General features: G+C 51.0%; 1 protein-coding gene across 1 annotated transcript; it reads right to left on the minus strand.

The window, feature by feature from the left end:
* Positions 1-116: 116 nt before the first annotated feature.
* Positions 117-11237, minus strand: UBE2L6 (ubiquitin conjugating enzyme E2 L6). The gene is made up of 4 exons (XM_065883008.1): positions 11211-11237; positions 6978-7073; positions 3804-3990; positions 117-268 (listed from the first exon to the last, which is right to left on the minus strand). Exons 1-4 carry the CDS (start codon positions 11235-11237, stop codon positions 117-119), a joined length of 462 nt encoding a protein of 153 aa, XP_065739080.1.
* Positions 11238-14933: the final 3696 nt, after the last annotated feature.

A 14933-nucleotide genomic window follows, 5' to 3' on the forward strand; every position in this document is an offset into this window, starting at 1 on the left:
AACTTGGAAGAAATGAGCAGGAAATGGACCACAAAGGGGCTCTGGCCCCTAGCCCATGACATGTGTCGGTCCATCACACAGAAAGCATCCAGTGCAGAGATGGGCCAGAGGCAGAGTTAGGAGGGTCGGTCCACTCCAAACTGGAGGGTGAACTCTTCGGCCCTCCTGTTGAATAGCTCCGGGTCCTGTGTCAGCTGGTCAGCAAGCTCCAAGCGAAGGGGCTGCCCCAGCTCTGGTTTATTCACCAGCACGTTGAGGGCCTCCAAAACTGGGGAGAGAGGTCAGATCAGGACATCAGGATGGGAGGAAAAAAATCCTGGGAAGGAAGCGATGGCTGCCCACTCCCAGATCCCCTGAAACGTCACACTCACTCCTTGGGAGATCCCCCCAGGAGGTTCCATGTCTTAGGATGACGCTACAACCAAATGAAATGCCTCTTACCACATTCACTGATGATGCCCAAAGCCACAACCAGTTACATCAGTGCTTTTCAAACTATGTTTCACGGTGTCACAGAAGCTACCCATCATGGGGGTTGGTGAGATAAACAGGGTTTCTGGGTTCTATTCCCTCTTCCAGAAGAAACACTTTGCTTTTCTCTGCTGTGTTATTAGGATTCCAAAACAACTTTTATTTGGGAAAAAGGATTCTGAGGCTTAAGACTGGAAACCACTGCTGCCCCGTGGCTGGAAATCTTTCACGGGCGACTTTGGAAACCTGGTGAAGGCAGTGGCCCATCTCCCCAGGCACGTGCGCATACGGATACACACAGACGTGTGGTTCTGGGTCCAGAGCGCTTCACCGACCTCCTGAAGCTCATCCAAGGAAGAGTCCTCCCCATCCCCGGCCCCAGGATTCTTGTTTCCAGGGTTAAGAACTCCCGAGCTGGTCCAGAGGCAGGATTGATCGCACACTGATTACGTCCATAGGCTCTAGAGCCATAGTGTGCACTATGGTAGCCACCAGCCATGCGTAGTTATCTCAATTTAAATTAATGGAAATTCACTACAATTAGGAATGCAGTTCATCGTCACATCAGCCACATTTCAAGTGCTCGAAAGCTACATGTGGCTAGTGACCATGGCATTGGACAGGGCAGCTACAGAAGGATTCCATCACTGCAGAAAGTTCTGCTGGACGGTGCTGTTCCAGAGTCACCCAAGCAGGCTCCGAACCCCAGCTCTGCCACCTGCCAGCTCAGGCAAGCGCTTCTCCTCTCATATGCCTCGGTGTCCTCAACTATTAAATGGAGCTAATGAGAGCACTGTTTCAGGGGGCTTCTGAGGGGATTAAATGAAGTTGGTGGGTTAAAAATGGCTGGTGTCCCTGGGTTAGAAAGTTCAAGTTCTCAGTGGTGCAGGGACATGTCTCAGACCAGGTCCTCAATGGCTACCCAACTCCATCTTTGTATGCCTGAACTATGTTTACTCCATTATAATTTCAATTTGTCATCAACGGATAGATACCAAAAACGTAATATGGAATAAAAAAGTGAATTTTTATACTGGAGAGGGTGTGGAGAAAAGGGAACCCTCCTACACTGTTGGCGGGGAATGTAAATTGGTGCAGCCACTATGGAGAACAGGATGGAGGTTCCTTTTAAAAGCTAAAAGTAGAGTTACCATATGGTCCTGCAATCCTACTCCTGGGCATATATCCAGAGAAAACTCTAATCCAAAAAGATACGTGCACCCCAACGTTCAAAGCAGCACTATTTACAATAGTCATGGAAGCAGTCTGAATGTCCATCGACATATGAATGGATAAAAAGATGTGGTACATATATACAATGAAATATTACTCAGCCATAAAAAGGAATGAAACAATGCCATTTTCAGCAACATGGATGGATCTGGAGCTTATCGTACAGAGAAAGACAAATATATGGTATCACTTGTATGTGGAATCTAAAATATGATACAAATAAACTTATTTACAAAACAGAGACAGACTTAGGGACATAGAAAACAAACATATGGTTACCACGGGGAAAAGGGGGGCGGGGAGGGATAAATTAGGAGTTTGGGATTAACATATACACATTACTATATATAAAACAGATAAACAGCTAGGTCCTGCTGTATAGCACAGGGAACTATATTCAATATCTTGTAATAACTATAATGGAAAAGAATATGAAAAAGAATATATGTACATAAGTATAACTGAACACATGTACAAAAGCATAATTAACACAACATTGCAAATCAACTATACTTCAAATAAAAAAGTGAAATTTTGAGACTTCCCTGGTGGTCCAGTGGCAAAGAATCTGCCTTACAATGCAGGGGATGCAAGTTCGATCCCTGGTCAGGGAACTAAGATCCCACATGCCACGGGGCAGCTAAGCCTGCACGCCACAACTACTGAGCTTGCGTACCACAACTACTGAGCTTGCACGCCTCAACTAGAGAGCCTGTGTCCGTGAACTACACAGCCCACGTGCTCTGGAACCCACGTGCCACAACTAGAGAAGAGAAAACCCACACGCCATAACTAGAGAGGAGCCCGTGCACCACAACGAAGAGCCCGCGCACCACAAGGGAAGATCCCGCATGCCACAACAAAGATCCCACGAGCCGCAACTAAGAGCCGATGCAGCCAAAAATAAATTAAATGAATAATAAATAAATCTTAAAAAGAAAAAAAGTGGGGCTTCCCTGGTGGCGCAGTGATTAAGAATCGGCCTGCCAATGCAGGGGACACGGATTCCATCCCTGGTCCGGGAAGACTCCACATGTCGCGGAGCAACTAAGCCCGTGCACCACAACTACTGAGCCTGCGTTCTAGAGTCCGCGAGCCACAACTACTGGAACCCACGTGCCACAACTACTGAAGCGCGCGTGCCTAGAGCCCATGCTCTGCCACAAGAGAAGCCACTGCAATGAGAAGTCCGTGCACCAGAATGAAGAGTAGCCCCTGCTTGCTGCAACTACAGAAAGCCCGCGTGCAGCAATGAAGACCCAACGCAGCCAAAAATAAATAAATTTGTTTTAGAAAAAGAAAAAATGGCATGTGGGAATTCCCTGGCAGACCAGTGGTTAGGACTCCGAGCTTCCGAGCTTCCACTGGGCTGGGGGCCCAGGTTCAATCCCTGGTCGGGGAACTAAGATCCCGCAAGATGCAAAACACAGCCAAAAAAAAAAAAAAGGCATGTGAAGCTCTTAGCACAGTGCCCAAGTGCCTAATTAAGTGAGGTATGTTATCATCGTTGGGCCAGTCCCCTCAGCTGTCATGTAGGGCACTGAGCCCTGGAAAGGAACAGACTTCACCAAGGTCCCCAGATAGGGCATGCGGCCTTCTTATCCCAAGCCCTTCCCTCTATAGCCCAGCTGCTTCTCTCTCCCCTGACCCAGAGCAACGCTGCTCTCTCCCACCTGCCCAGGTATGAGAACAGAGGCAGGAGCAGGTCAGCCAGCCCAGGATCTCAGGACGCACCCCTTCTATCTGACAACAGGCTCAGCTGAGACTCACAATTTTTTTTTTTTTTTTTTTTTTTGCGGTACGCGGGCCTCTCACCATTGTGGCCTCTCCCGTTGCGGAGCACAGGCTCCGGACGCGCAGGCTCAGTCGCCATGGCTCACGGGCCCAGCCGCTCCACGGCATGTGGGATCTTCCCGGACCGGGGCACGAACCTGCGTCCCCTGCATCGGCAGGCGGACTCTCAACCACTGCGCCACCAGGGAAACCCAACTCACAATTTTTATCTCCTTTCTTCTGGGCTTCTCTAAGTGAAAATCGGTCCCATGACCCCCTCCCCCATCCAGTCCAGGTCCCTCCCTCTAGGCAGGGCCCAGGCCCACCTTGGCAGGTCTTGGTGAAAGGCTTCCAGTTCTCCTTGCTGATGATGGGCAGGCACACCCGCCCGTTGCTGTCCACATTGGGGTGGTAGATCCTGGTTGTGAATGTCACTGTCGGAGGCTTGAATGGATACTCCTCAGGGAAGCTGATGCGCAGGTTGAAGGCCTTGAGGTTGTAGGGAGGTCTCTCCTGTGCAGGAGAGGGATCGAGCTCTGCGCCGAGGCACCGCTGCTCATTTTCTTCTGGGGCCTCGATCTGGTTTCCCCCTCTCCCCGCCCCCACCCCAGGGTCCCAGGCAGCCTCTGCTCCACTCCTAGGAAGAATCATGAATGGTGACAGGCCACAACACAAATACACTCTGAAGGCATTGTGCTAAGTGAAATAAGCTAGATCCAAAAAAAAAGAACAAATATTGTATGATTCCACTTATGTGATGTACCTAGAATAGTCAAATTCATAGACATAAACTAGAAAATTAGTTACCAGTTGCTGGAGGGAAGGAGGGATGGGGAGTCAGTGTTTAATAGACACAGAGTTTCAGTCCTGGAAGATGAGAAAGTTCTAGAGATGGATGGTGGTGATCGTTGCACAATAATGTGTGTGTACTTCGTGTCATTGAACTCAGAACATAAAAATGATGAGGGTGGTACATACTGTTATGTGTATTTTGCCATGTTAAAAGAAGAAAAAAAAAGAACTGGGAGTTGGAGTGACCAGTTGCCAGGAGCCAGTAGAAGACCCTCTAGACTTCCAGCAACCAGAAGGCTTTCCTGGGCATCTAATCTGTGCCACCCTGTGCTAAGGGCTCCACACACGTTAGCCCATACAGCACAGCGTAGGGGTTACGTGGACTTTGGAGCCACTCTGCCTGAGTGTGACTCTTGGCTCTGCCACTTCCTAGCTGTGTAATCTCAGGCAAGTAACTTAACCTCTCTGTGCTTTCCCATACGGAACAAATAACAGACTTCTTCATAGGGTTTATGTAAGAATTAAATGAGCTCATTTATGTTAAGAGCTTAGAATAGGGCCTGGCACATGCAAGCACTATGTACATGTCAGCTATTAGGATAAGTATTGTGAAAACTCACGAGTATTAGCATCTCCACTTCCAGATGAGGAGACTCAAGTGTAATGTATGTAAGTAACTTGCCCAGGGCCACAGTGACAGTGCTAGGATGGGAACTCAGCACTGTCACCTTGACTTCTCCACACATGGGCAGTACTCTACAACCCTAGTGGGGAGGAACCTCAGGACTTGGGTGACCCCAGCATAGAGCACAGGGGCCTTCAGGCTGGTTTCAAAGCTCCAAAACCTTTCAGAACCTTCGTGATAGAGAAGACAGGACAAAGACAGTCAGAATGACACAGGTATGCAAGCGTAGAGTCAAGGTTTTAAGAGAGCTCCTCTCCCTCAGCAGAAGGCAGAAAGGAGGCCGTAGCGGTCTTGGGTGTGTCTGAGATAAGAACTGGGGCAAATGCTGGCAGATAAAGAAAATGCCTTAGCTTTCATGTTCTCGATAATAAGAAGAGGCTGGGACCTGGGAAGCAGACACAAAGCCACGGGTGAGGCCTCAGAAAAGGACGAGACAGCGTCTGTGTGTCTTTCTGCAGGGGTTGCAGGCTGGGCTGCCCGGGTCTTATCAGAGGAGGGAGGTGGAGAAGCCATGAAGCTGAGAGCCCTGGGTCCTGGGAACCCATCCTGGCTCCGCCTCGAGCTTGCTGTGTGGCTTTGAGCAGCTCTGGGGCTCAGTTTCCTCATCTGTAAAAATGAGGAAGTTGGACCAGACAGAGGGCTTCACACTGCACCTTAGGGTCAGCTGAGAAAGCCCTACTTCTTCTGAAGTCCTGAGTTAAATAAAGCATTTTGTTATTCTTCCAGCCCAGAGCAGGTGTGGTGGACTGTTTCAACCCAGCAGCCCACAGGACATGACAGAGGGTCAAGGATTGCCCTGACTCAAGCCTTTCTCCATTGTTCTGGGCTACAGGTCAGTTGAAAGAGAAGATGGCACAGGGACTTCCCTGGTGGTCCAGTGGGTAAGACTCTGTGCTCCCAGTGCAGGGGGTCTGGGTTCGATCCCTGGTCAGGGAACTAGATCCCGCATGCATGCCGCAACTAAGAAGCTCGCATACCGCAACGAAGATCCCGTGTGCCGCAACTAAGACCCAGCACAGCCAAAATAAATTTTAAAATATAAAAAATAAAGGAAAATGGCACAACCCAAGCCATTGCCTTGTCAGTAAGAAGTCCAAATCCTAAATAATCAAATGAATTGTTCCCATTAAATTCCAAAGAGCTAATAAAAAGCTCAATTGTTTCCATTTTTATTTCCTAGTATCCAAAGGTATATAGATGAACTTCTCAAAGAAAATATCTGTGGTCACTAATAATTAGATGATACAATAGACATCTTGCACTTTGATAGGTCCTTTGGAATATTACTTTCAAAGGGAGATTCTATCGAGATGATCTTTAATAATAAACAGAGAAAAAGCAGAATAGTAGAGATGAGTTATCTGTGTTGTCATATGTAACAATAATTTTCTGAAATACGATTTTTAAAAGAGAACAAAACACATTTTAGGTCTGAGGCAGCAAATTCTACCAACTGTGGGAAACAGGAACTTCATCCCTATCCTTTGACAAAGACCCAACAGATCTCTTCTTTTTCTTTTTCTTTTTAATGCCCTTTGTCTACTGAAGCTTCCATGGTGGGCATGGTAGCTACTGGCTTGCAGAAGGGGTCCCTTACTAAATCCAAAAGGCTTTTAGCCTCTTCATCAGTCGGCCTGAACCTCAGAAGCAATCAATCCAGAGAGAGACCCCCTCTGCCAATGATAACCTCCCGTGAAAAACAGGATTCAGGGGGCTTCCCTGGTGGCGCAGTGGTGGAGAGTCCGCCTGCCGATGCAGGGGACACGGGTTCGTGCCCCGATCCGGGAAGATCTCACATGCCACGGAGCGGCTGGGCCCGTGAGCCATGGCCACTGAGCCTGTGCATCCAGAGCCTGTGCTCCGCAACGGGAGGGGCCCCAACAGTGTGAGGCTCACGTACCGCAAAAACAAAACAAAACAGGATTCGAAGGCAGGGAAGATTCTTGCCCAGTCCTAACCCTCCCTGCCCAGGCTCCTGGCCTAAGTGGCCCCAGTCCCCGGCCATGGTCCTGTGGATACTCACAGGCAGGAGGAGAGCATGCCACACCAGCACGTTGGCATCATCGCTGAACAGGTTCCGCAGGTACCTGGGGAGCTCCTTCTGAAGGTCCTCCAGCTCCTGCAGGGGGACAGAGCACGGGCAGTTGGCCTAGTCTCCCCTACTTCAGCCCCCTCCCCCCTGCCCCCCAGCACACTGTCCAAGTCCCAAACAGGACCGCCCAGGGGACAGAAGCTGGCAGAGTCATAGCCCCCATTTACTGAGCACTTGGTATGTGTCAGGCACAGTGCTCAGGCCTTTGAGTGAACCACCCAGTTTTAGCCTCACCCCAGCTCCGTAAGTACCAGGTGGCGGGAGCCCGCACATCACTGCTTCCAGATATTACAACTCGGGAGTAAACTCTCATAGGAGCCTTTTCTCCTGAAACCGAGGTACTTAATGTCTGTCCTCTTGTCCTCTTCCTAGAGAGTCACGAGGTCCTCCCTCCCTTCCATAGCACCCAGTATGACGACGTGCCGTTACAGTGCTCAGGACAGAACAGGCAGCAAAGACGTCACCCTGGGGCTTCCCTGATGGCGCAGTGGTTGAGCGTCTGCCTGCCGATGCAGGGGACGCGGGTTCGTGCCCCGGTCCGGGAAGATCCCGCATGCCGCGGGGCGGCTGGGCCCGTGAGCCATGGCCGCTGGGCCAGCGCGTCCGGAGCCTGTGCTCTGCAACGGGAGAGGCCACAACAGTGAGAGGCCCGCATACGGCAAAAAAAAAAAAAAACCCAAAAAAGACGTCACCCTGTGCCTGTCAAACTGCTCCAGACCAGGCCTGGGGAGGGGAAATGACTCAGGGAGACCATAGCAGAGGAGAGCTCTACACACCAAGCAGAGAAACAAGAGGACAAGCAGTGTCACTTGCCCAGGAAGGTGACCCAGTCACCTGGACATCACTGAGTGCCCCCAACAGCCCTCTCCTCAACAGCACCCTCTGTTGACACTTGACTAAGACACGGCCCAGCCCTCGAGAACTTCACTGGAGTAATGGAAGAAACACGGATGTGATTATGTGAATAACATGTGGACACATAATAGGGAAGGAGAGGAGAGGGGAGCAGGAAAGCTTCACGCAGGGTGACACTGTGAGCTGGGTCATGCAGAATGAATAAGAGTCTACCATGCAGAGAATTGGAGAGGTACCAAGGCAGAGGGCCCAGTATGAGCAAACGTATACGGTGCGTCCCATGCAAGATTCATAGTTATTATGGGAAAAGGGCTCCACGGTCAAGTACACCGGGAAACACTGGACTCGACAGACTTCTTTCCTGCAGGACTTCCCAAAGCCTTTAATACGCTGTTGTGCGTTGTGATTCTCCAAGGTACGAGCCCAAGCGTGCAGTACGTCTCAAATGTATGAGACCAAAGAACCCCTCTCTCCGTTCTGGGGTCCATCTTGTGGAACAATAGACTTTAAAATATATATATTTCCTTTTCTTTTTAAAAAAATTTTTAAAAATTGAAGTATAGTTGCTGTACAATATTATATGTTACAGGTGTACAACATAGCGATTCACAATTTTTAAAGGTTATACTCCATTTATAGCTATTACAAAATATTGCCTACATTCCTCATGTTGTACAATATATCCTTGTGGCTTATTTTATACCTAATGATTTGTACCTTTTACCCCTCTACCCCTATGCTGCCTCTCCCCACTGTAATAGACCTTTAAAAAAAAACAACAGCGGGACTTCCCTGGTGGTGCAGTGGTTAAGAATCCTCCTGCCCATGCAGGGGACACGGGTTTGAGCCCTGGTCCAGGAAGATCCCACATGCCGCGGAGCAACTAAGCCCGTGCGCCACAACTACTGAGCCCATGTGCCACAACTATTGAAGCCCGTGCATCTACAGCCTGTGCTCTGCCACAAGAGAAGCCACCACAATGAGAAGCCCGCGCACCACAACAAAGAGTAGCCCCCGCTTTTCACAACTAGAGAAAGCCCACGTGCAGCAATGAAGACCCAAAGCAGCCAAAATTAAATAAATAAATAAATTTATTAAAAAACAGCAACAGATAAAAAGACATTCAGGGAATTCCCAGGCAGTCCTGTGGTTAGGACTCCACACTTTCACTGCCAAGGGCATGGGTTCGATCCCTGGTTGGGAACAGAGATCCTGTAAGTCACATGGTACATCCAAAATAAAAATAAAAAGTAAATAAATAAAAGTATTTTTTAAAAAAAGACTTTCAAGGGCAGGTCATATTTTTCTGGAACACCAAATGGTATAAACCAGTGGTTCTCAACTGGGGGGTTACTTTACCTACTTGCCCCCAGGACATTTGGCAATGTCTATGACCATTTTGGGCTGTCACAAATGGAGGAGTGCTACTACCTCTAGTGGGTAGAGGCCAGGGATGCCGACAAACACGCTACGGAAAATTATCCGGCCCAAGATGTCAATAGTGACAAGGCTGACAAGCCCTGGTATAAACAAAGGCAGAGAGAAAGGTCCCCAAAGCCAGTCCACAGCTGGGGAGAGGTCCCTTCCCACTGCGCACCATCTAAACTTTCTCTGCCCCCCAACATACAAACACACCCTTATCTCCTGTTTCTTATCTTTCCGTACTCCAACTCTGTTCACGCCAACAAACTGCTTCTTGCACCTTCTGCCCAGAATCTATGACCCCTCATTTATCTTTTACCCCAAACTAGAAGCATCTGCTACTACAAGTCCTAGTTCCAGTATCACCTGTGACTCTTCAGCAAGAATGAAGCCCCAGGTTGAACAGAGAAGCTCTGGAATGGACATTTTCCCCAAGTTTACTATAACTGGAAGAACTTGGACTTTACTGGTTGTATATGAGTTCTCTCAGGGTTTTCCCAAAGCCTGGGGATGCTGAAAGCCAAGCTAGGACACACAGTTTGTTCCTGAGGCCTGTTAGGAAACCACCTGACTCAGAGGAACAGAAAATGAAAGTAGGGAAGCCACTGAAAGAGCCTATGGGTTGGAGCCCCACCAATCTGGGCTCTAATCCCAGCCCCATCACTCCCTACTGGGTGACCCAGGACAATCAAGTTATTCTCTCTGAGCCTCAACTTCCCCATCTGTAAAATGGGGGTATAGGACTTATCTCACAGGGTTGCTGTGAGAATGAGATGAAATAACTAATGTAAACTACCTGGCATTTAGTGGTGCCAGTGCTATAAATACTGGCTCCTAGCTCTTTCCCACTTGGCTGGAAAGACTCTCTGCCCTATTTTGCTGCCAACCTCCAGATTTCAGTCCTTCTGGGCTGAGCCTGCTCTGGGTGCCCCAATCTCAGATCATTTTCTTCTCAGAGGCTGAGGGTAGCACTCCCTCTTCACCCCCCTCAAGCCTGCACGTAGGAGGGGCACTTCTGAGAGCCTCAAAGCCTGAGGGGTGTCCTGATGATTGCTCTACCTTCCCCATCTGCCTCCAGTCCCAGCCACATCTCAGTCCTCCAAACACCCTGGGTTTTCCCACCTCGTGGGGAAAATCGCCAACTCCCCATCCTTCCCGACCTCACTTCAAATTGTGTCTCTGATCGGAATGAAAGCTCAGAAGGGGTAGGTTTGTTTATCTCTGCCTCCTTATCTCCTAGAACAGGAGCCAGCATATAGGAGGCATTCAACAACATTTGTAGAACAAATGAATACACGCCACCTACTCCAGGACACCTTCTAGGTTCTCCCTGGCATCTTTTCCTCCCGAGAATACCCTGAGAACGTTGCTTTCAACTCCCACTCAGCATCGCATACTTCTCGGGACTCTAATGTGGGTACGAAAATATGGGGCGGGCCATGGGCTATTCCAAGGCAAGGACCTTGTCCTGGTTCTCTCTGTTCAAAAGGCACCTGCCACCACCCCCAACAGAACGCCTGGCTCCAAAAAAGACGCCAAGGAACCAACCCTTCCCGCACCTGAGACGCACGTAATTGTTATCACAAGTTTCTGGCAGTGAAATGAAACTGAAACCAATTTGGGGGGAGGTGGCTCATCCCCATCCCCAGCACAGCTCAGGGAGCCAGCGACACCCCAGTTCGACACGTCCTCACCTCCCCAAACTCCAGCTCTGGCCCCTCTCGTAGACCCACTCTTCCACTGGGGAGGGGGCAGGGATGCAGGGATTCAGCCAGCCCTGGTACCCAGACAAACGAATGCGCTCGGAGAGCTGGAGGAGGGATGGAGGGAGGACGGAATAGAAAGTCACCGGAACCGTGACAAAGGGGTCGTCCTACTCGCGGTTACCTTCGCCACCCGCTTGCTCGCCGTCATCTCGGGACCGAGTGTGAAGCTCCGACGGACTCCAGCTAGAGTGCGCACCGGACTGCGAACTCCGCGCACCCCACCCCGGGGACACCACCTCCGGGAGCCCCGCCCACTTTCCGTTCCACCCGCGGGGACCGGATTGACCTGCTCCCCGCCGCCTCGGCTGAGACTGCGAGGCCACCGAGGGGAGGACCCGCCCGGTCCCCGGGGCGGTGGGCTCGGATCCCCGGAACTTGAGCTCTTTTGTCGTGAGACCAGGCGGGCCTGGAAGAGCGCGGCGTTGCCGGATGTCGGCGTCCCGCTAGGGGGCGCCCTGCACCAGGCAGCGAGCGCGAGGGGGCGCGGGGCCGGGGTCCGCCCATCCGGGTTCTAGTTCCAGCTCCGCCGCTAGAGGCCCAGCCGGGGGCTGCACCGTCTCCTCTCAGCCGCCGCCCCTAACACACACTCGCTCTAAGCAAATACAGGATGCTCGCTATGCACGCGCAGCTCCGCGACAGGTCGCTCGGGGATCTCCGCCGTCAGACCGCCGCCCTAAGCCCCTCTAGCGAATTCCCAGAGCCCCCTGGGCAAATCATTTCCCCTCTCTGGACCCATGTGCCCCATCTCTAAAAATGGGTGGGAGACAGCGTAGACTATAGCCCCGACGAGGACGCCTCCCCTGGCAGCTTGGGATCCTTTGTGCTGTCCAGCATTCTGTGGTGGAACTGCAGACGTTTCTCCCAGGTGACTTCTTGATGCAGAGCACCGCAAGGGGGCGCTGTTGGATCCGTTCTCTTGCTTTGGGGTTTGGTAGACCCTTCAATCCTTTACTAGGTTTAATACTTAGTAAGTGCCTACTGTATGTTAGATTTGGGAGACAGTTGGGGTGTTGGGAGCCCCAAGATGTACTTAAGGGGCCTGACTTATTTTACCATCACTCCATTACAAACTGCAGGCCTACTGTGTGCCCCAAAACACAGCCCGGAGTCTCCACCCCTGTGCAAGAGCAGAGGGCCGATCCCGCAGCACGAAGCTGAGGCCACTGTGGACTAGCAGCCCCAGAGCATGGAGCAGCATCTGGGGAAGAATCTCCTAGTAATAATGAGACTCTTTGGGAGGACTGAACCCATCTTCCTCACCCCCATCCCCAGTCCAGAGGAGGAAGGAAATCAGAAAATATTTTGAGCGCATATTTTGAGTTCTGAGCTCACTCCCTCGCTTACTTTTTTTTTTTTTAATTAATTAATTTATTTGGGTGCGTTGGGTCTTCGTTGCTATGCGCGGGCTTCTCATTGCGGTGGCTTCCCTTGTTGCAGAGCACGAGCTCTAGGCACGCGGGCTTCAGTAGTTGTGGCTCGGGGGCTGTAGAGCGCAGACTCAGTAGTTGTGGCTCGCAGGCTTCAATAGTTGTGGCTCACGGGCTTCGTTGCTCTGCGGCATGTGGGATCTTCCCGGACCAGGACTCGAACCCGTGTCCCTGACATTGGCAGGCGGCTTCTTAACCACTGCACCACCAGGGAAGTCCCCTCACTTACTTTTTATCTAAGTGTGTTGGAACCAAGCAACTTCTCTGCTCAGATGTGGGATGTACTGTATTTGCAGGATGATTAATTCTGTTTAATTCAATTCAGGAAACTATTTTTTTGGGGGGGCGGTTCGCGGGCCTCTCACTGTTGTGGCCTCTCCCGTTGTGGAGCACAGGCTCCGGACGCGCAGGCTCAGCGGCCATGGCTCACGGGCCCAGCCACCCGGCGGCATGTGGGATCTTCCCGGACCAGGGCACGAACTCGTGCCCCCTGCATCGGCAGGCGGACTCTCAACCACTGCGCCACCAGGGAAGCCCCAATTCAGGAAACTTTAACTGGGCTTCGGCTGCTGCTGCTGTTTCTTCTGCTTCTTCAGGCCCCACAGCGGCTTGTGGGATGTTAGTTCCCCAACCAGGGATCAAACCCCGGGCCCACAGCAGTGAAAGCACCAAGTCCTAACCACTGGACCACCAGGGAAGTCCCAAACTGGGCATCTTCTATATGTCAAAAATGAATAGGACACTGTCCACAATCCCTTAACATAGGTAGCAATGAAAGAACTGAGGCGTTTGAACCCACCTCCGGTCATTCATCTAGTTAATAAGCATTTACTACAGAGTGCCAGGCACTGACCACAATGAGAAAGTGGGGTCCCTGCGCTTGAGAAGCTCTCTGGCTATTGGGACAGAGAGAAAGAATGCAGCCGTGCATTTTTAATGCAAAGTGGTCAGCATTAAGCTATAGGCAATCAACTGATGCTGTGGGAGCTGGGAGGAGGGTCACTGGTTCCAGCCTCAGAGAGGGGCAGAGGTTTCCTAGAAGAGATAAAGATCTAAGTGAATTGCAAGCCCGATGAGTTATAGCTAGAATAGAACGTGGGATGAGGGCGTTCCAAGAAGAGGGAACATGAGCAAAGGTGCCCGGCTGTGAATATGGAAACTCAAAGTGCTTCCGTAATGTGGAGCAAAGTCTGTCCTCCACTCTGTGGTTCGCCTTCCTTTCTTTCACAGAAGCCCTGAGGCCCCGAAGTGAATTCAGGATCATGGACTTAGCCCAGCCTCCCCATCCTGGGGTGGATCCCAAACCCTCACCCAGCTGCGAGGCCCACAGGTGTGGCCTTCACATTCTCACACAAGGCAGACCTTTGTGTGTCAGAATGAGCCCTATTAGACCTGGATTCTAGTTCCATATCTGCCCCCCAGTGCAGCATGGCCTTTGGTGAGCTGTGGACACTTCCACCTGCTTCCCAGGACCACTGCGAGGCTAAGCTCACAGCCCCGGAGGAACTTTGAAAACTGTAAGTCTGATGCTGAAGTCTCAGCCTTTGTACACCGGTGCCTAATCGAATCTCAGAGACAGAGTTTTGGGTGAAGTTAAAAAGAAGAGCTTTATTGCTTTGCCAGGCAAAGGGGGACCCAGCAGGCTCATGCCTGTCAAAATTGTGTGTCCCAACCTGGGAGGATTTGATGCGGGGATTTATAGCAATAGTTCAAGGGCGGGGTCTCTGACAAGGCTGGGGTGTGTGCAGGATGTGCACTCCCTTAATCTCAGCTCAGGTGGGCAGCCTCCTAATCCCGATGAGCTTGTCTGCTCCCTTTAATCTTTTTTCTTTTTAAATTATTTGTTTATTTATTTATGGCTGCAATGGGTCTTCATTGCTGCGCGAGCTTTATCTAGTTGTGGCGAGCGGGCTTATCATTGCGAGCTTTATCTAGTTGTGGCGAGCGGGCTTATCATTGCAGTGGCGTCTCTTGTAGCGGAGCAAGGGCTCTAGGCACACGGGCTTCAGTAGTTGTGGCTCGCGGGCTTAGTAGCTGTGGCACACGGGCTTAGTTGCTCCGCGGCATGTGGGATCTTCCTGGGCCAGGGCTTGAACCCGTGTCCCCCGCATTGGCAGGTGGATTCTCAACCACTGCGCCACCAGGGAAGTCCTCTGCTCCCTTTAATCTCGCCTCAGGTGGTTTCTTGGCTGCTCCTCCCTTGATTAGCAAGTGTTAGAATCTGCCCTTTGGAACTCAGGAAAGGTCATGGAGGCTGGAGTCTTGCGTACAAGAAATGGGAGACAAAAAGACCTCTGTGCCTGGGAGCCCCACTGGGCCCTGCTCAGTTTCAAGCTCAAGATATAAACAATCAGGATGGAATCCCAGCTGCACCATCGTTGGCTGAATAACCTTGGGTAAATTACTTCCCCTCTCTG

Source organism: Phocoena phocoena, chromosome 8 (assembly GCF_963924675.1).
Source record: "Phocoena phocoena chromosome 8, mPhoPho1.1, whole genome shotgun sequence".
NCBI classification, from domain to species: Eukaryota; Metazoa; Chordata; class Mammalia; order Artiodactyla; family Phocoenidae; genus Phocoena; species Phocoena phocoena.